We start from the raw sequence: 21,646 nt of genomic DNA on the forward strand, positions 1-21,646 counted from the left end.
CCACATATATAATGGGAAACATCTCCTTAAATAAACTAAAAGCCTCTTTTGAGTGTTGCACTGGAAACAATTAATTTTGTAGTACAACCCCCTATCTGTGTAGGATGTGTTCCTGAACTTACTGTGGAAACAGGAAAATGTGGATAATAGCAAATCCTATTGAAATGAATGATTTCTGCCAAAGGTTATCATAAAATTGCCCTGGAATACTTCCAGGCATTTTCTCTAGGTCCTCCAAGGCAATTCTATGGCAACGTCAGGCAGAAGCATGTCCTAAAGTCATATTGAGGACTTTAGACAATTCCTATTTTATCAGATTCGGGGAGGTGAAACTGTGTGTACCTGTCCCACAAGGTTGTACGATAATTCACTAAATATCAGAATTATGCTGACTGCGTCCACTTGTTCAGTGATTTGGGCTTGAATGACCTGATAGCATATAACTACTCGGCCATGTATTTGCTAAATAGATTAACTTGATCCACTGTTGCTTTATTAACACAGCAATTAATGTAATATTATAGTAGATTCTCAGACTGCACCCATGAGGATTGGTAGATGTTGGATAAATGTAGTTTCTAGTTGTTTGAGAGTTACTATTGAAACAGGCCTAACTCATATCATACCCCATACTATACCATATCAAAATTCTGCATTGACTTGATATTAATATTGAAATACAATAATTAAAAGCAAATAAAGACAAATAAAGGCAAACATAACTTATGTAACACATTTTTGCTGTATTGTGACTGTATTATTATTTATTTGAGTGTTGCTGGTTGCTTGAGAGTTCTGGTTAACTGAGAGTCTACTTACATTGTACTGCTATTTTTTAAATAAAAGGGGACATTTGTATATAACAGACTACTACTGTAGAGGTGAATGATAAATTTTCAATTCAGAAGAAATTCCAGTAGTGTCTTTCTGTTTGTTCCAAATGACTTTTTTGTTGCACTTTATCAGACAATTCCTTAGTAATCCATATCTTTGCTTGCAATACACAATACTAATCAAATAGGAGATTGTTTCCTTTTTATCTTGCTGGAACATGTAATTATAATACAGCCAAAAAACGTATATCAACTTCAACTGAATGTGATAATCTCCCCCATACTTCATTGAAGGACAATTAATCTATTTTTGTCGATTGCTTGCTATAACTAGCAATGGTTTTGCACACAGTGTTATGTGATTTCAATAACCCCAAAATTGTGGATTTGGAATTTCAGTGTGCCATACTATTCCAGAAGGCCAAATCAGGACACAGATGGGTAGAAGACAAAAGCAGAGGTTTTTATTCTTTCTGACCAGAAAGGATGTCAGCGAAGAACAGCACTCCAAAGTACTGACATAACACAATGGAAATTAAAGAGCATTTTAATTTCATTTGACAGCTATTCAGAAGACCTGCAGGCAATTGGATGAAAATAATCTGGTTAGGAACCATGCTCGAGTTGGCTGAGGGCTTTGTGGAGTGGATTCATTGATTAGTTGCTGACAATGGGGGGAAATTCAATAAACTGTTGTTCATGGATTTGAAGTGTCAGTTCGTTTAACGGTCCACCTCTGGAAGAGGTGACTGGGAAAGGCCTGTGGTATGGCAATATGCAAAAGGGACCATGATGGGCTTTATATTTTAGCTGATCAACACAAGAGGGTGAGTTTAGTGTACACAACTGATACTTGTGGGTTATAGCTATATCAATGGGAGAAACTGCCATGAAGCATATGTTCTGGGCCCCATGCAGAGATAGTCCCAATCTTATCAATGAAAACAGGAAACTTGTCAATGGAGATGGGGGATGTAAAGAACTGTGGCAGGGAAGAATCCTTTTGATCCCACCGCTGCCACCAATTTGTACAGAAGTGAGGCAGGGAAGGAATCTTTCAGCTCCCACCACACAGTTACCACCAATTATAAAGATGTCTTGTTGATGATGTTAATTATATTATTATATATTTAATTATCTTCGCTGCCACCAAATGGAGGAGATGTCAGGCAGATGGCACTTAATCTTTTTATGCTTTCTTTATTTACTTCAGATGATGAGGTTGCTTAACTTAGAATATGATTGTGACAGAGACTTAGATGGTTTAAAAGAACAAAACAAGTTTATTTCGTGTACAGAGCTTAGTGGTTTCTATAACTTCTTAAAGGCACTTAGATTAACGGTTACAATTAGATATGAGGTGTTACAACTTTCAAAATACTTCTTTCTCCAAAACTAACTAGAAACTGATCACTTAGATCTACTGGGATCACTTCCCTTACTTCACAGCCTCCACAACTAGCCCTAAACAAGTCACCCAACTTGCTTAGTCTGGCTCTACTAGAGGTCTGCTTTCCTGGTTTCCCTATCTGAAACCAGTCTGTTCCCTGTGACTAGAAATCACAGACTACCTAAAATAAGTCACCTTATTTCAGAATTGACTCAAATTCCCTCATTTGAGCCACCCTCCACTTGAGAATCAGTCCTCACTGTAATTTCACCATTACAGACTCTCACTGACTGACTGGGTTTTTAAAACGTTCCCTCCTTTTTCCTTCAAACTGCGGTTAGCTCCGCCCCCGTCGCTATGGTAACCTGCCTTAGAATGCTAAGATGGCTACCTTCCCCTACATATTATCAACTCCAATACTCACCCATTTTAAACATAGCCAAACCTGACTGTTTAAACAAAATCAAACAAACATGTCATCTATAAATCAAAATAAAACACACTTCTTTACAGGGGACTTCTCAATCAAGGTAAGAGAATTCTTAATGGGAGCATAAAACACTCTAATTTATATTAATTAAGTGAAAATTGAGATGGGTCCTGGGTGCAACTGGATAACATTCCAAAGGGGATTTCTTAGCAAGGGTTAAGGAAAAACAAAAGGCTCAGCCCACGGGCTCTCATGGAGTTGTGGTTACAATTTCATGTATTTCTGTATAATTCTTTATAATTCTTGATAACAATAGTACTATAAAAATAGCTCTGGTTGTAATACAGGACAAACCGACTTGTAAGATCTGGACTTTTTGAAGATGCATGAGTATGGAATATCTTGAGCCCTTTCACGTTGCACATTGATTTCACTTCAGCTGCCATGGAATCATGGGATATGCAGTTCAGGGTGCGGGGTATTAAAATTCTCTGCCACAGACTTCAAATACCTCACAAAATGACAAAACCCAAGATTTCATAGGATACAGTCATGATGATTTAAGTGAATCAACCTCTCTGATTGCCCTGATAAGCAATTTCAGACAAGCCTTTGCTTCATAATAACTTACTCTGGAACACATACAGCCACATCAGAATTATCTACCTTTATGCACACATGACTACTTAGATACTGAAGACCATTTCTGAAACTGGTACAGAAATAGCCTAACACATTGCTGAATTCTAGCCTTGAAGTCACCAACACATGAACTACAATCTTTAGATCATCTAGCTCTAGGAAGAGACATAGTATAACAGCTGAAGCTGATGCTAAGCATTCCTGGCCATCATATCTTTCTGTACTGTCATTTGGAGCCCCCAAAGAAGCCCCAAGCTGCAAATTCTTGGGGAAATGGCATATAATTCAAGATGGGTTGACATACGGCCAAACACAAGTTAAGAACTTGTTTTTCCTTATCTATCCATTCTAGAATTGGTTAAATACTACATAACTTACTGACTCTTCAGGGCAAATTCTCCACTAAGGGCCATCTAAACTGTAAATCTGCCCTCATAGTACCCTGGATTCAGTACATATCAGTCTAGATAGCTTGGGGTGACATCTGTCCTATTGGGCTGCCTCCTCTTCTTGCTGTTCGCTTGGATACTCTGTTCTGCTGGAATCTGCAGTGACCAGGAACATAGGTTGCTAGGAACATTAGTGACGCAGGAGTGACTGATCAATGCATGGAAAAGATGGTGGTGGTGTGTCTGGCCAGTGGATCAGTTCAAATTGATCCAGTCCAGCTGTCCAGACTATCCCTAAGCCCCACAATACTCTGGAGTTTTTCTGGACTTTGCCAAAAGTGGGGTAAAGTGGGAAAGACCCAGCAATGCTGCTGTGCACTGTGGGGACAGCCAGAGCTCCATCTGAAGGGGAAAAGGTTTTGGGCCAACACAGACAAGCCCTGGGGGAAGACTGTGTGGTTTAAGTAGCAACAAGTGACCGAAGGAATTTGATCATATCACCTAATCCAAATATTTCTGTCCCCAGTTAACCTTCCATATTAATATTGCTTGATAAAACGGCTGTATGAATTATCTCCTCCTACCCTACTTATCTTTCTGCCTTTAATCACGTGAATTTGAGCTGTATTGATAAGCAAATTGCATTTCGTCTTTCTACCTTTAATCATGTGAATTTCAATTTTCTTGGCAAACAAGTCAGCCACAGCCCAGTTTTATAGTTGTGCATTTTTTCTGGCCCATTTCATTGATTTAATTTTACTAATCTTTTATTCATAGAGCTAGTAAGATGCTTCATAATCAGATTTGCAATATAGATCCTTAAGCAACTTCATAGGTGAAATAATAGCAATTTCTTAAGTTCTGTAATCTCTCTAGGCTTTTGTGTGTGTGTATGTGTGTGTGTGATAAATTTGGAAAGAGATTATTTCCACTACTACTATTTAGAAACCCTGGCAAAACCTTGACATTAGTCAAGCAGGTAAATGATTTACTAAAAGAGATGTCCTGCCTTAATGAAGTGTAAGCTGTGACTCTGTACTGCACACATTGCTGTCAGCCCAGTGGAGAGAGAACATCACCAGCTTTTAAAAGAAATTGCTCAAACACTTCTTCTGTCAATGCGGCAGTGATACATAGTTCATTGTTCAAATCTTCTGGGACCAGGTAAGACCTTAAGTGGGGGGATTTAAATTAAGAGTGTGATTTTGCATGGTTATCAGCTTAATGCAAAAATTATGATTATGTTTAAAAAGTAATAATCTCTTTTGAGTTTGGCTTTCCAAAGTGAAGATAAATACTAGAATTTTGAAACCCTCCATTTCATTTTAACTTTAATTAATTCAGTAACTCAAATAAAAACATAGGCTTTGCTAAATTCCACCTGGAATAGATAGCACTAGACAGAGAGATGACAGATAGAATAATATTGATTATACTGAACTGCATTCAATAGTAGATTAGCACTAGACACTATCAGTAGAGAATGATGTGGTCCGCTAGCTAATGTTGGACTGCTGCTTCCAGGAACTCCAGCCAGCATTATCCATGGTGATGAATGTTGGAAGCCGAAGTCCAGCAACATCTGGATGGTGACATCATTCCCATCTGATTGTTAGTTGTCACCTGAAAAGCTGCTCCTGAGACTGCTGGGACATTCATTCATTCAATCATTTTATATCTAGCCTTTGCCAGATGCGGTGGCACAATGGGTTAAACCCTTGTGCCAGCAAAACTGCTGACCGACAGGTAGGCAGTTTGAATCCAGTGAGCTCCCTCTATCAGCTCCACCTCCCCATGTGAGAAACCTCCCAGAAGGATGGTAAAACCTCAAACATCCAGGCATCCCCTGGGCAACATTCTTGCAGATGGCCAATTCTCTCACATCGGAAGCGACTTGCAGTTTCTCAAGTCGCTTCAGACATGAAAAAAGTGGTCCCAATTTAGCAAGAAAATTTCTGCTTGAACACCTGGTGTCCCACAATTTCAGCTGTTTTTATGACCACTCAGTTTCTCTCTCTTTCTTCCACTTTCCCCCTTCCTCTGTAGATTAATTCAATTGCTGCAAACTGAGTTCAAGTTGCAAACATAGTTTGCACTCAATTGACTCAACAGGAGAGAAAAAGAGGCTCATATTAAAGCAAACCGCTGCCTCCTCTCCTAGCTTATGCGTTCTTCCTCATCAATAACTTTTTCCGTCTTGATCACACACATTCCAGTTTTCATCTGTGAAATGTGGGAGAGTATGCTTTCTTCTGGTATAGGATCCAAAGCAGTTGACACCATGGATTAAAACATAGTGCTATTAACCAAATAATACAAACATTTGTTTCTTTGTGTTGTTTCTTTATTTAATTTATACTCTACCTGCATTTTGGGCATTAAATTTTGCCAATTTTTGTAAGCCGCCCTGACTCCCCTCGGGTGAGAAGGGCGAGGTATAAATGTTGTAAATAAATAAATAAATAAATAAATAAATAAATACCTTTCCCCCAAGATGGGAGTTACGCTTTTAAAACAGTCTTATTAGAATATGAAGACTGCATGTTTTAAAAAATATTTTCCTGGACAGATGCCTCAAAGCTAAATCATACTTCCATCTTTGGAGATCAGATGAGTGGTACAAGTGAACTCACACTTTAGAATAGCTTACTCTAAGTCAGTGGTTGTCAACCTGTAGGTCACCAGGTGTTTTGGCCTACAACTCCCAGAAATCCTAGAAAGTTTACCAGCTTTTAGGATTTCTGGGAGTTGAAGGCCAAAACATCTGGGGACTCACAGGTGAGAACCACTGCTAAGTCGATGCTATAGGCATCTAAGTCAATGCTATAGACCAAGTTAAAATTGCTTTTCTCTGTGACATATATTGTAGAATTTTAATTATCTACATTGAATATTGATGGATTGGGTGTTGGCTGTGGTTGATGATTTTTTAATTATAGGGATATTTTCTGATATTTTATTTTGGCTTTTGTGGATTGTTTCAGTTTGTAATTTAAAAAGAGAGAACATTGTCCAAACATAGAGATCATTGTTTTAAATAAGTATTATTTAAATAAATAATATATTATTTGATCAAAGCTCAAATCCATGACTTAGGCTGACTATATGGTTTGGTATTATTTTAAATGCTTTGTTTTAGTTAAATGTATATTCATGAGCGAATGGACTCCTTTAAGTGCATGCATAGTGGGGACTGACAGATATATGCAGCTACCTAGTAATCAGAACATTGTTGCATTACCTTATTGGGCTTCAGCCTGTATGTTTATGACATTTCAAGAAGTGCAGTATACATGCCTAAATGGAATGTCAGTCCCATGTGATGCTCATTCCTTTTTTTCTTTTTATAACCCATTCAAGATGCTGGACTTAGTTCAAGATAAACAGAGGGCAGCTCTGTTGCTTTTTTTAAACTAACAGTCACTTTAAACTACAAATGGGGTCTCAGGTCAAGAGATAAGGAAGCAGCTTCTTTTGACCTGATCTGTGTGCTGACTGTGGGCTTCTAATATCCACAGACTCTTTGCACTGTTGAAACATGTCTGTCTAGGGCTCCAGGCTCCACTAAGATCCCAGACTTACCAAGTACAAACTTTGTTTCTTTTCAATGTATATATGTGTGTATATATATCAAAGAAGAAGACTGGAAAATTTTGTTTTAAAGTCCCAACAGTGTTCCAACCAAAACAGAAAGTATTACAAAATCTTCCTTGATGAAGAGAATCATTCTGCTTCTCCAGACCAAAGAGGATAAAAGCAAAATGAAGTTGTTCAAAATATAATTGAATTTCTATATACACATAGACCACATTTCCCTAAACATGGTTTTAGGGAACTGTAATTCTGAAATCAATCCAGTCAAGCCAGTTCTATAAATTTTAATCAGATTATAATGGAATATTTGAAGTGTGGATTGATGATTACCACAGTATATACCAGGATCAATGAGCCATCTAGATCTGTGGGCGTCAGATCTTGGAGGCATCCCTTGAATCCCTGCCCTCCTCCATTCCGTTTTGGTCTGGTGCTGTTTTGCTTTCTATAGTAACTATCTTGTTAGATTACACCAACCACAGATCACCATAAGTCAACCACAGATCACCATAGCCCATATTATTAAATGTTGGTAACGTGAAAATAGACATGCTGAAGCATGTGTGCTTTCAAGTCACTACCATTTAATAATGGGATGTGTGGGGGGCTGAAACTGAACCCGTGGATGCAGCCAACCTGCTCTAGTTTAGAAAGAGTGGGGAAGATTTGAACTACCAGGTATTGTTGGGCTGGAACTCCCTGAAGCTCTAGCCAGCAATGGTGAAGAATAATGGGACCTGCACTTCTGTCAGAATTGGAGGTCTACCAGTCTACTATCCTTTCTATGACTGGATGGCTCTGACACTTCTCTAAATGTTGTTAGACTTCATTATCTGTAACCATTAGCCAGCAAACCATCACATTACATTTTATAAACATTTTTATTTTTACAGATTTCTTAATTCAAAGTCAAGAAATGAGTCCTCTGGAAAAGAATTATGTCCTCTTGTCTCCAAAAAAGCACACAGTAAGTGTACAAATCTGTAACATTTTAAGATATATAATGAAAACAAAAAAGCGGCTTGATATGTGCAAGAGTGAGAGATGTCATGAAAGCTTTTTAAATCTTCCTTCTCTGGGATAGCTAAATTTTCCTGGATTCAGAATTTTGATGACCTAATTAGAAACATACTTTGTCCCTGTTTTGGTAAGAGATGAGACTTAGAAAAGAAGAACTGGGATTACTTTTCAAAACAGAGACTCGAAATATGATATGCTGAATTTAGAGAAGCAGAATGACTTCACTCATCAGGCTTTCTGTCTTGTTAGTATATGAGATAGCCACACAACTAAAGCTGATAGAGGCTGTTTTTTAAGGGGGAGGGGTCTAAGATAAAGCTTCCTCCAGAAGAAATTTACAGCTGTGCATGGCTAGTTTTGAGAGGTCATGACATTTGTAAAAATGGCAAATAAACAAGGCTGTGGGAGCTCTTCTGATCTTCAACAGTCATCAGCAAAATTATTTGCTCTGGGATTGGGTGAATTGTAAGGTCCTATGTATACTAAAGGTACCAGATCCCATCTGATCTTTGAAGCAAAACAGGGTGAGCCCTTTTTAGTACATAGGTGGGTGAGCACCAATAAATACCAGATGCCATTGGCTACATTTGAGAGGAAGCAATTGGCAAAACCACATCTGGGTATTTCTTTCCTAATAAAATCCTACAGAATTCAGGAATACACCATAAGTTGATGGGCACATACACATAGTCAGAAAAAAAGAAACGTCTCCAGACTTTGCTCTTGACTTAATTCATAACTATCAATATACATAGGACGTTTTATAAATTAACTGAAATATGATTTTAACAGATCATTTTTTTCTCTTTTAGGGAACTCTTAGACAGCGGAAGAGATGTTACCATGCAGATGCAACCTGCCCTATCTGCCTCCAGACTTCTACCTTCCCAGTAGAAACCAATTGTGGGCATTTATTTTGTGGTAGGTTAACAAGATTATTTCTTTATGTATATTTTGTTTGCTGTAACTTGAACAGTAAAATAAAACAGTAAAAAAAGAAAATGTCAAATCTGACCTAGCCTTTCATCCTATAAACACTTATCTGAAAATACAACTTTGATATAAACTGGCATAGTACTGGGATGCAAGTTATTTGAATTTAGAGCTAATCAAATCTAACTGTTTAAATGTGGTCTATATCTATCTTATTCTATATCATACAGTAGAGTCTCACTTATCCAACACTCGCTTATCCAACGTTCTGGACTATCCAATGCATTTTTGTAGTCAATGTTTTCAATACATCGTGATATTTTTGGTGCTAAATTCGTAAATACAATAATTACTACGTAGCATTACTGTGCATTGAACTACTTTTTCTGTCAAATTTGTTGTATAACATGATGTTTTGGTGCTTAATTTGTAAAATCATAACCTAATTTGATGTTTAATAGGCTTTTCCTTAATCTCTCCTTATTATCCAAGATATTCGCTTATCCAACATTCCGCCGGCCCGTTTACATTGGATAAGCGAGACTCTACTGTACGTACATATCGTATCACACTTTTTAGATATAAAGAAAGAAAGGCAGTAGGAAATTTCTCATGAAATAAAGTGTAATCACTGGCTGGACCGGATTAACTAGAATCACATAAATGCGATCCCATTATGATCTAGAAATAATAAGAATAAGGATATTATTTATGTCCCATTTTTGACCTCATCATACATGCCTCCAAAATTGCCACAGATCATGGTGAATTCGTTGGTGCTTGGTGTGGGGTGTAGGGAACCCATCACCCTACCCCCACATTGCCTGGCTTCTCCCCCTACCTCATCCCATGGGGGGGGGAGGGGTCTGTCACCTGGCTCCCCCCCCCATTGATTCCAATGCAACACATGAAGTTCCCCATGTTGTCATGGCAGTTCTTCTGCAGTTTTGCAATGGAGCTCCACCAGAAGTAATTCTACATCATAGGATGGGAAGCCAGGCAATGTGGTTCCCTACATCCCACACCCAGGCACCAACGAATTCACCATGATCCATGGCAATTTTGGAGGCATGTATGAGGAGATCGAAAATGGGATAGAAATAATATCCTTATTCTTATTATTTCTAGATCATAATGGGATCACATTTATGTGATTCTAGTTAATCCTGTCCAGCCAGGAAGATCCACCGCAAAACTGCAGAGAAACAGGTGTATGTTGCTGAAAACAGCCCCATCTGATGAGGTCGTTTATCTCTCTCAAAAAGAGAACTTATATATTAACTTTTAAGAAGTGTTTCCCAAATGTCTGCTGACTTTGATAGATTTTTTTATTCAGCTTTGAATATCTGAATTATTTTCAGGCCTGAAAAATTATCTTTTTGCAAAAAGAATGTCAATTCCCAGTGCTCATGTATGTTTGCTTATGGGCTTACAAGCTACCTGTTAAGATTTCAATAGGGTTTTAGTAGGCAAAAAACCTCCTCAGTCTGTCGATTCCTTGTTCTGAAATACAGCCTACATTATACAGGACTAAAATCGAGATATTCTCTTCAACAGATAAAACACAGTTGGATCCAGGATCTGTTTCCAGTGGACAGAAGGTCCACAGAAATGCCACAGCTTTTTCTGCATTTTTTTTTGAAAATTCTAATACCTTGCCCCATTTCATAGTTTAAGAAAGGGGCAGAGCAGTTCACTAACCTAGTTGGTGGATTCATCAACATGCACTTTTATACTCACAAAAAAGCAAAGTCCGTTCAGAGACTTTGATGTACAGGCAAAAACATGTTCAAAGCTTCTGCTTCGGCTTATATATTCATTGAAGGGACTATATAACGGTATTTTCCCCTCAAGATGTACTCTTCTTTATAATAGCCTAACAAAGAAAGGCTACTACAAGAGACAATAGACAGAAATCCAACTCCACTCTCATAAAGATGGTAACAATCATTTATTATATTTATATAAGATGCAACAATGGCTTTCTTTCACCTATAACTATAGTCTCACTGACACATTTCAAAGTTCCACAGTATCCAGGAAGCTCTGTGGACAATAATCAGGGAACAGATACATCTGAGGCCCAGAGTATCAGTGCTGTTCTTAACAGTTTGAATGAAGTCTATGATCTGGGCAAAGGGCCAACAGCAAAGAGAGAGAAAAGAACAGCTTGCTGTGAAAACTGGGCACTAATCTAATAGTAAGATTTTGGACTGCAACACTTGAGAGCTCAGCATATTAAAAACTCAAATTGAAAAGTTGGAAAATACCCTAAAGGCATTGGATCCTGTCCGACATTGGAATATAAGCAACAGCATCTTTGGTTAGAAGTTAGATGGAATCTGCCAACAAAGACCACATGCTGTAGGGTGCAGTTCAGAGGAAGAAACTGGCAAAATCAACTTTGAGTATTCCTTGCCTAGGAATCCCTTTAAATCCATGGGATCTTTATAAGTCAATAGACAACTTGAAGACAATTACACTCATACATAGAAAAATAATGCTAAACTATGCAACAAGTAAATGAAAAGTGCTCCTTAAAATATCCTGGAATTTCACACTGCCCAGAAGGCAATGCCTTTTTAACCCACATCCAAGCAGACAGGATATTTTAGTTCCTCAGAGTTGTGTTTTGTTGCAGAATTTATGGCCACTGCAGACATCCAGTGGTGAGGAAAATGCCATGGCAGCAATCTAGACACAACTCTCCTTTTCCATCCCCACCTTCCTGCCACAAAAGGACATTAACAAGGTGTTCAGCAAATTGGTATCTTTAGCTTCCTTGAGATGAATGACAAACAAGGAGGGCTGACAAAAATTCAAGACAAAAATTCCATCTCATGTATGAACCTGTGCCCATCATGGAGACAATGGGCTTGTGATACTTTTAAGAGTAGCAAAATTTCATATGGGGTAGCGATTCTATTCCTTATGGACAATAAAGCCGGCCTCTTTCTTTATGGGAAACTAAATTGGCTATATGCAAGCTTTGATTTTATGTGATTCCTCACATTTATATGGCTTCCCAACAACAAATGTTTGGTTGGAGGCTGAAAATATACAAAATGCCTCAACGAAAGCAAGAACAAAAATACAGAATAAAATCTTCCTCCAAATCAAGTCAGCATACAGGACTTAGATCAGGATGCAATGGTTTAAAACAGGATACTGCGATTTCTCCTGATGGAATCTGGAAGAGGTGATTCCCCCCTATCTCTCTTGCAGCCCCGTTGTGTGTCCTAAAACCTGCTTAGGAAGGTTGCAAGAAACCTAGAGCATGTCCTCAGAGCCATAGGGGCTGCAGGATGAAGGTGGGGGAAGCCCTTATTTCTTTGGCAGAGGCAGCAAAATTACACTGTTGGATTTTGGCCTCTGCAGCACAATTCAAAACCATTATAAAAGAGCAAGACACCAAGCTAGGCTGTGCACCAAGCAAAGCTAGGCTAGTTAGCAGCCACCTGCAACAAATCACTCTGACCAAGAGGTCATGAGTTCAAGGCCAGCCCGTGCCTGCGTCTTGTCTCTGTCTCTGTTCTATGTTATGGCATTGAATGTTTGCCTTTATGTGTGCAATGTGATCTGCCCTGAGTCCCCTTTGGGGTGAGAAGGGCAGAATATAAATGCTGTAAATAAATAAAAATAAATAAACTGACTGCAAAACATGATAGCATATGATCATGACTATATTGTTTGTGGTACCAGATCAGAAAATAACCCTTTTACCTGCTCAAGAAACCTTGGGCCATGAAAGGTTAGCATGTTTGTAGCTATAGCATAGTTATGCTGATTGTAACTTTCCTACTGCAGTTAATTGTGATGTAGTGGTTTGAATTGGGACTCTGGAAGATCAGGACCTGAATCCGTGCTCAACTATGGGAATCTACTAGGTGACTTTGGACAAATCATTCTCAATGTCCTATGAAGAAGTCTTGCCAAGAAAACCCCATGATAGATTTGTGTAAGGGCCATTAATTGGAAATGATTGGAATTTGCAATACAGAACCCCCCCCCCCCCCCCGGGCAAAAGAACCCATTGTAATGTTACTGTACTAAGTAACTGCAATGTCTAATATAAAATAGTTCATTAAAAATAAATAATAGCTTTGCAAAGTCTAGAAAATTTGTTAGAGAACATAACACCCTGTAGGAAGCATCAAAAGTCTTTTAATCTTTTCACAATATTCACTTCCCCAACAAATGAACCATCTGTATTATCTGAATAAGACAAATTATTGAAAAATGACTAAATTGTACTTTCTCCAAATATTTTATTTTAAAGTTCTGTATTTAATTGTATTTGGACTCAGGAGGAGCAAAGGTCATACTTAAAATCATGTTATCTGACTCTTGGGTTTAAATGGTGATTGGTTGTGACATATAGGAAAAATGCATGATTACTAAACTGTATCATTGTCAGGAACTCCTATTTTTCTTCTTAGATGTTTCAAATTTCATTCGTATCTAAAACCATATGTTCAGGAAATGGAGTAGAAACCCAATCCTGTTCCAGTATTATTTTCTCTAATTGCTAATAGGCAACAGAATGTTTCTTGTGGATCTTACATTTTGGCTAAACATTAAACACAATTCAGATAAATCCTGTAGTTTCGTTTTCATACCTTTTCTTAGCAACATTACCAGATTTGTGTAAGATGTTTTTCTCTGTAAAATAGATTGGGTGTCAAATCTGATCGTACTCTAAAGGAACAAAAGATTAGTCAGGATCTTACCCAGTCATGTCAGGATCTCACCCAGACATGTAATTTTTCATTCCTTTTAAAAGGATCTCTCTTTTTCTAGGTTCCTGTCTGATTGAATACTGGAAACATGGTTCTTGGCTAGGAGCGATCAGCTGCCCACTCTGCAGACAGAAAGTAAGAGAATTTATCTACTCTTTAAAGTGGCCGAGTCTTCCTTATTTGGAAATCTAAAATATTTCAAAAGCTGATACCTTTTACCATCTACTTCCACCTTTGGGGAAATGTGGCTAGTCACACATCTAGCATTCACTAATTTTTTTTCTTTAAGAAACCCTAATGAGGGAAAGAGAAGAGAAGGAAGGGGAAATACCCCTTTGACACAAGGTCCTTGTAAAAAGAAGGCATCAACGAAATTTCTGTACTCATCTTCCACCCAGTGTGTAGCAAGGTGGATACCCTGGAAATTGGTTATGAAAGCAAGTGCAAAACTACCCTACTGGCCACCGACTATGTAGCCCAGAGAGCATGGAGAGGACTGGGGGGGGGGTGGAGGGGTTCCCTGCCTTCCTGGTTACTTTGCTAAAAGGGCAGAACATGTGTTGACAGCCAGGGAAGTGTCTGGGATGTCTGCTTTTTAAAGGGACCATGTATAAACAGAGTCTTCTCTCCCTTCTCCCTTTTCTCTTTCCCCTATCAGAGCTCCTAGAAACAAGATTCGGTGGGTATTAGACATAGGATTAGCCAATCTGCCCCATCCGTCATGTATATGTAAATACAGGTGTTCCAAAATTGGAAGGAATTTGAAATGTGAAAAACTTTTGGTCCTAAGCACTTCAGATAAGGGAGACTCAAACTGTTATTCAAGTGCAATATTTCAAAATGTATGCAGCTTTTTCAAACTTATTCAGGGTGTTACAACCATCTGCATTTCTCATCTGATGCCTGTCAAATCAGAGAATTCCTACCAAATATTAAACAGTGTGCCTGCAGCAGTCTTTTTATTATGGTTGGTTGGATACAAATTAATATGGTTGGTTGGCTCCTTCTGCTCACATAGGATAGAACTCCTTATACTCATCTGACCTTGGTTGCTGGCTGCATTACAGAATGCTCAAAGATCTCAGTATGAGGAAGGACGCCTGCTAGGGAGGAAATAATAACCATAAGGGCAAAGCATATGAACTAGGACTAAAGAGATAACAACATAAGGCCCAATAAAGCTATAAAACAGCATTGATTCATTAACAGTGGAACTGAATCTTACATTTGTGCTAATTCTGTTTTATAATGCTTCTCTTTACGTTTTACAGGTTATTCTTTTGTACAATATCTCTGGTGAAAATCAGCCTGACAAGCAAACCAAACAAACAGTATATGATATAAGAGATTACAACAAACGCTTCTCAGGACAACCTCGGCCTGTAAGTGGCAATATTTCTCAATTCTAGAAAATTGGGTCCATACTTGAATGTGCTCATAACCATTATCACTCCATACGAAATGAGTCAATTACTGAAAGGGGCACCAAATATTCCCACTGGCAAATGTTCCATAATGCAAAGCATGCATTTTTAATGGGGCAATAAATCCTCAGCAGGAGTACACCAAATGGGTAACAAGGGAATAGTGAACAAATAATTGGAGAGATTAGACAGAGCAGAAAAAAATCCATCTGGTTGTTTATTGTTTTCTACTTAACAATGTGTGACTTCAAGCAATTAAAAGCTTGATTTGTAATACCTGATATTTTTTCCCTATCAAACTAATGCAAAATAGTCACATGACTCATCCATATTTTGTCTCTAGTTTACAGATTATCTTTATGACATGCCACTACTTCTCAATTTTGCTGTAAGAGGAATCTTCACGCTGGGTGGTCTTGTGTGGATCTTCTTCCTCAGAGTTGTCCTCTGCTCTTTTGGAACCATCCTGTGCTTAACTTCTCCATTTGACGTGATGCCAGAACCTCTTTGTGGAATTCTGGGTGCAGTTGATGATCTAGTTGTTGTATTTCTTCTTTTAATTTGTATGATAAACATTTCCTCACAAATGGAATCAGAAGGAGCGAACATGGCAAGTTCTACCACACAAAATGTTCTGTTGGAAGCATAATGGACTAAATGGTTCTTCTTAACAGAAAGACTCACCAGACCACAATGATCTCTCCTGATGTCTGGAAGAAATGGTCTTAGCTTTGAAGAATGCTAAATGGTTGATACAGTGTCTGGAGTTTAAAGAAGAACATCAGATGACATGTTAGGTGGAATATATGAACTTAATTTCACTGATGTACTAATACCCAATGCATCTGCAAGTTTTAGAGATGGCACTGCTGCCATTCTAGTAAGACTGTGTCATGTTTGTGGTATTCAGAGGGACATTTAGGAGGCAAAATACGTAAAACTTCCCCAGCTGGTTCAGAAGTCAAGAGCACAACAGTGGATAGAAAAAGAAATCAGGCATACATTTATGCTATTATAGCTTTTATTACTGTAGTACCATCAAAATGACTTTCATGTGTTTGACATGTAAAAGAAAAATGTGTTTGGGCATCCAGCAGCTTATTTTACTAACATTATTCATATTATTATGGTTAAATATATAGAGAGACTGTGATTTGGTTATGTTCAATACTTTCAGTAAGTATAGGTTAGCATCCAGCATTACACAAATAGACTTTCACTGTGCAATGTTGTTTTACTTCACCTTCTTTTCCATATTGCCTTCATTATTCTCAGGGAGATCCCACTAATCCCCATCTGCAGTTTTGGGGGAGGGCATGGAAGGAAAGTAATATCTGTTCCTTTGTCATTCCATTGCCAAATGGCATCCCTTATAAGTAACATATGAAAACCAAAACCTAGAAATAGAAAAGGGAACATTATATGGATCAGATAAAGAACATGAGAACAATATTATCTCATTCTTTTGCACATGAAGATACTGAAGTCTTTAAAAATCTGTTCTATATGCGATGTTACAGTTTTGTGTGTGTGTGTGTGTGTGGGGGGGGGGCCGTCTTAGTTTCCAAGGGCACTTTATATATTATATGCAATTTATATACATCCTTGAAAATCACTTTATCAACAGAACCACATATGATAGAAGCAACTAATATCTTAATTAAAACCAGACTGCAATATACATACAAAGAAAATTACAATTATTAGTAAAGGAAGAAAACTCTCAATACACTGTAAATGTAAACTCGTATCTCTTTGTATTATAAAATGACTGTTATAGAATTTGGTTTTTATATAGTGTCTGTGCCTAAAATGATGTACTTTACATATAAATATTTATTATTCACAGTATTCTGAATGTTTCAATGTTTTGGGGCAATGTTTCTGAGTAAGAGGCCAGTTTAGAGCTACAAAATTCAGGTAAAAATGAAAAGGAGCAGGAACAAGAGCAACAAGGCCAATTTTCAGGAGATCTGCCAGACGCTACTAGTTGGGTCTAGAGTTGATGAAACTGTGCCTGCATCTTCCTCTTCCCCTCCAAAGGTTAGACAGTGGCAGTTAGGATTGGCAGAAGGTCATTCATTTGTTTCTGGGCCTGGATCTAATGGAGCTGTGCCTCCCTCTTCTTCTTCTGAGGCTGAAGCAATTGGGATGTATGAAGGGTCTTCCATCAGTTTCCACCTAGACATGGTAGAATTGAGTCTGCTCTTTACTCTCTTTCTTCTAGCCTGAACAGTGGCAATTAGATTGGAAGGAAGGCCTTTCATGTGCTTCTGATAGCTATATTCACAGAGCAGGTCAAACAACAAAAACAGCCACAAGACAGGACATATTTAGGGATACAATGTGGGCAATGGAAGTTCATACCATTTATACTGACATGAACTCTTAAGGTGCTACTATGTACAGCTTTCTTCTTGTTCTTGTTTGTGCAGCTGTAGCTGTGTGGCAAAGGCTGCTATATGTGATTCAGCCATATCTTATTCTAACTTCAGTTATGTTACTGGACAAGATCTCTGGTAAAGGCATGATGAATCTAATCAAGAGGGTTTTAAATTAAATCCTTGGGAGGCTGGAGATGATAGCTTAAGCCTATGTCCAAAACAAGTTCTAAACTCAAGGATGTGAATTTTAGAGGATAAGCTGAGGGATGAAATGAAAACTAAAGTAAAACTCATAGTAGAATAAAATATAAGAACAAACAACATTTTAGAGGTCTATACATAGGGTTTGGGGAAAAAACAAGATGAGTTTGAAGTCCTTGTGTTGGAAGGCAAATATAATTTTACAGATATAACAGACACATTTTATTGGTATAACAGAGACATGGCATTCATCTATATTGATAATTTAATCCAGTTTCAAACCTGTATTGGAGAAAGTGGTTTCGCTGTGCAGATGACTACAAAGGAAATCCTGGAACCAGTTTGAAGCTTGGATGGGGATTACACAAACTACAGAGCACTGATGTATATTATGGGGGTTTTTTGTGTGCTTTTGTGTCACCACAGTCTGAATTAATGCAGTCGAACTGTATTAAATGGCCATTCAATGGGGACAAGGTGGGATGGCTTCCATGATTGGAATACAGTAATTGAGGGATATAATTTATTCAAAAAGAAGAGAGGGGCAAGAAAAAGAAAGGAAGTAGTATTACATGTCAAACACAATTCACTTGTACAGAATCTACACTAGTAATCAAATTGGACCAGTGGAGAGCATGTGGGTTAAAAATAAATTGAGAAGGAAATAAAAACAACATTGTGGTAGGACTTTACTACAGGCCACCAAGCCAAAGTGGCAGATGGTGCATTTCTGAAACAAATCTCAGAAATCTCCAAAAAGCAGGAACTGCTAGTTATGGGGGACTTCAATTAACCTTATATTTTCTGAGAGACTAGCTTCACTAAACAAAGGCTCTCCAATAAATTTTGATGTGCTTTGCAGATAATGTCCTCTTTCAAAAGGTGGAGGAAGGAACAAAGGAATCCACAACTCTGAACTTAATTTTAACTTACAAGGGAGAGGTGGTCACTCAAATCAAAGCAGTCAACATTTTAAGGTGGGGCACCACGTAATGCTAGAATTCATGATTGTGGGATAGAAGAGTATAGTCAAACATTCATTTCAGGAAAGCGGATTTTATCAAGCTGAAGGAATACTATACAGAATCTCATGGCTAGAGATGGTAAAAGCAAATGACACCCAGCATGGGCAGGATTTCCTGAAAAAGGAACTGCTGAAAGCAAAATCACAAACAATTCCACGGAAGAGGAAAAATGGTAGACATCTGGAAAAGCCAATGTGATTGCACAATAACCTAAAGAAGGAAGTCGGGTGGAAAGAATGTATAAAGAATGAAAGGAAGGAGAAATTGCCAAGGGAGAATACAGATGCAGGAATAGTGTATGGAAAGCTAAAGCTCAAAATGAGTTGAAACTGGGTAAGCCGGTAAGGAGCAACAAAAAGATTTTTCAAATATATTTGAAGTAAGAAATTGATGAAGAAAATGGTGGAACCACTGCTCAGCAAGGATGGTAAAATTCTAACGGATCACAATGAAAAAGCCAAACTGCTCAATATTTAGTTTTCTTCCATTCTCACCCCTCCCCGCTTAAAAAAAGGAGGTATGTATACTTCCATGCAAGGAATCCAGATTGTCTGTCAGAATAGATAAGGACTTAATGAGAAATAATTAAGTTAACTGAAATCAGATCTGTAGGGCTGGATGAAGTGCATCCCAGAACACTGAAGAAATTTGCTGACATACTCGCAGAACTACTTACCATCATTCTTGACAAATCGTGGAGAATGAGTGAAGTGTCAATGGAGCCAAGGGCTCTTGGCAGTGGAGCCAATAACCTAACGAACTGGTGGGGTTTCTTTCTCTGGGGGGCAAATAGGGCCCCTTTCAAATTTATGATTAAGTGATGAACTTTGGAAAGTGGTCTAAATTGTGGACATTAAAGAAATATTATTTGCCAATACAGACAATTGTGGTATGTTTAGCAACACAAACAATTAACACCACTCCTCATTTTCTTCTCTCTTGGTTCCTCCTTCCTGTGTTTTTCTGCTCCTCCAATTCTGCTTTTTTATCCTCTTCTTCTTAACCCCATCTTTTCCATTATAAAAGAAATTCAAATGAGAACAGGGAATAGTAATCTTGTTAGATCTGTAATATTTAAACAGATGATATTCCAGGCTGTATTTGCCATCCCTAGCTTTTGCATGCAAAATATGTCCTATATTACTGGAGGAGGAGGGCACAGAAAGCATGCAGTGATTCACTTGTTCAGAAGAATAGTATGCAGATGCTTAGGGATTCTCAAAAAGTAACAAGCTAAGAATTCTTCACTTTTGAGTCACTGAATCAAGATCGTTATAGTTATCTGCCTGTTGCTGCACTAATTATAGGTCATTGTCCTCTAAATGAGTAAATAATTTATAATACTTTAAAAGAGTATTTGAAGAATGAGGGCACATGGACATGTATACATTGATGGGGCTGGAAAGAAGATGGAGACTTGACCAAAAAATGTAAGAAGTAATATCACGCCTGAAGACACTGGTTCTCAACCTGTGCGTCCCCAGGTGTTTTGGCCCACAACTCTCAGAAAGCCAGTTTACCAGCTGTTAGGATTTCTGGAAGTTGAAGGCTAAAACATCTGGGGACCCACAGGTTGAGAACCACTGCCTTAAGAGAAGCTTTCTTAATCTGAAAGTTCACAATCGTTACTATGCAGCAACTTTAAATGGACACAAACAGCCCATCTGAAGGACTCAATATATAAATTTGGAATCAACATGGACAGCCTCCATGCCATTGTGTGTAAATACAAATTGGTGCTGAGCATCAAACTAGAGATTTTGCTACCTTTGTAACTATAATATAATCAATCCGTTTTCCTTTATGTTTCTATATTTCCCAAGTATTAACATTTCGTAGTATTGAATTAATTTCAAATGTAAATGCTGAGACAGAAGGATAATGTCAGGTCCAGGGGAATGCTGGCTTGCGACAATTCCTTTATGTACTCAATATATGCCTTATTAGATCCACACTGGACTGAATAATTGGCATTTTTAGTTTTTATGGACTGACTAAACTAACAACCATTTTTTAAGAAGGGGGTTTTCAGGAATGATGTAGATTACTGCTGCTATAAATATTATCTATGGCACTTTACAGTAAAATAACATTACAAGAAAAACCTTTAATATCTGAAATAATCATCAATTAACTTAAAAAGTTGAACCCAATCTTAATGTGCAGCTAATATCAAGGAGTCAGTGTTGTATACTAGTTTGACTGTCACAGTACGACTCTGAGAGATCAGAGTTTACATCCCCATTCAGCAATGGAAACCCACTGGGTGACCTTGGGCAAATCATACTCTTTCGGATTCAGAGAAAGGAAAAAACAGATCTCTTCTGAACAAATAGTGCCAGGAAAACCTGGTGATAGGTTCTCTGTAGGGTTACCATGCATTAAAAACGACTTGAAGGCCCACGGCAAAGTTTAAAGATTGATTTTTAATCAAAAAACAGCTGCGTAAGTGCTTTGTGTGCTACCAATTTTGAAAGAAAAATAATAATTGAGAAGTCCCATGGCATTTAAAAACCCTCCAACATCACAAGTGATGGTCCTTTGTACTGGTTACAAACTCTGCATGATGGCTTTGTACTGCCGCTGGTGTTCCACAAGTTTCAGAAACACTTCGTATTTCTTGTCATAAAATCTGTGTGTGA

At 38.0% G+C, this 21,646-nt stretch overlaps 2 protein-coding genes across 11 annotated transcripts in view; one reads left to right on the top strand and one right to left on the bottom strand.

The window, feature by feature from the left end:
• Nucleotides 1-1,914: 1,914 nt before the first annotated feature.
• Nucleotides 1,915-17,243, top strand: LOC100562282 (E3 ubiquitin-protein ligase RNF170). 2 transcript variants are annotated; one of them, XM_062978265.1, is made up of 6 exons: nucleotides 1,915-2,753; nucleotides 8,172-8,245; nucleotides 9,111-9,219; nucleotides 14,032-14,105; nucleotides 15,242-15,352; nucleotides 15,738-17,243. In XM_062978265.1, the coding sequence occupies exons 2-6, from the start codon at nucleotides 8,195-8,197 to the stop codon at nucleotides 16,041-16,043; spliced, it is 651 nt and encodes a 216-aa protein (XP_062834335.1). In that variant the 5' UTR covers nucleotides 1,915-2,753; nucleotides 8,172-8,194; the 3' UTR covers nucleotides 16,044-17,243. The 2 variants fall into 2 exon arrangements, with proteins under 2 accessions (XP_062834335.1, XP_008107577.1); XM_008109370.3 differs by lacking the exon at nucleotides 1,915-2,753 and adding an exon at nucleotides 4,729-4,848.
• Nucleotides 15,574-21,646, bottom strand: part of fggy (FGGY carbohydrate kinase domain containing) — a 229,471-nt gene continuing 223,398 nt past the window's right edge. For 7 of the 9 annotated variants that reach the window (XM_016993203.2, XM_003220146.4, XM_008109371.3 and 4 more), the window contains one exon: nucleotides 21,412-21,636. In XM_016993203.2, the coding sequence (XP_016848692.2) occupies nucleotides 21,555-21,636 (82 nt within the window). In that variant the 3' untranslated portion in view covers nucleotides 21,412-21,554. Of the gene's footprint in view, nucleotides 16,792-21,411; nucleotides 21,637-21,646 lie in introns of those variants that run through there. The other 2 variants (XR_010005402.1, XM_062978262.1) reach the window with 2 other exon arrangements.

This window comes from Anolis carolinensis, chromosome 4 (assembly GCF_035594765.1).
Source record: "Anolis carolinensis isolate JA03-04 chromosome 4, rAnoCar3.1.pri, whole genome shotgun sequence".
Lineage (NCBI taxonomy): Eukaryota > Metazoa > Chordata > Lepidosauria > Squamata > Dactyloidae > Anolis > Anolis carolinensis.

Excerpts from the sequence above, each read along its gene's own strand:
- LOC100562282 (XM_062978265.1), top strand. The coding sequence starts at position 8,195 with ATGAGTCCTCTGGAAAAGAATTATGTCCTCTTGTCTCCAAAAAAGCAC. Across the intron at positions 9,220-14,031 it reads TTGTGGGCATTTATTTTGTG|GTTCCTGTCTGATTGAATAC; the intron begins GTAGGTTAACAA and ends CTCTTTTTCTAG. Across the intron at positions 15,353-15,737 it reads TCTCAGGACAACCTCGGCCT|TTTACAGATTATCTTTATGA; the intron begins GTAAGTGGCAAT and ends TTTTGTCTCTAG.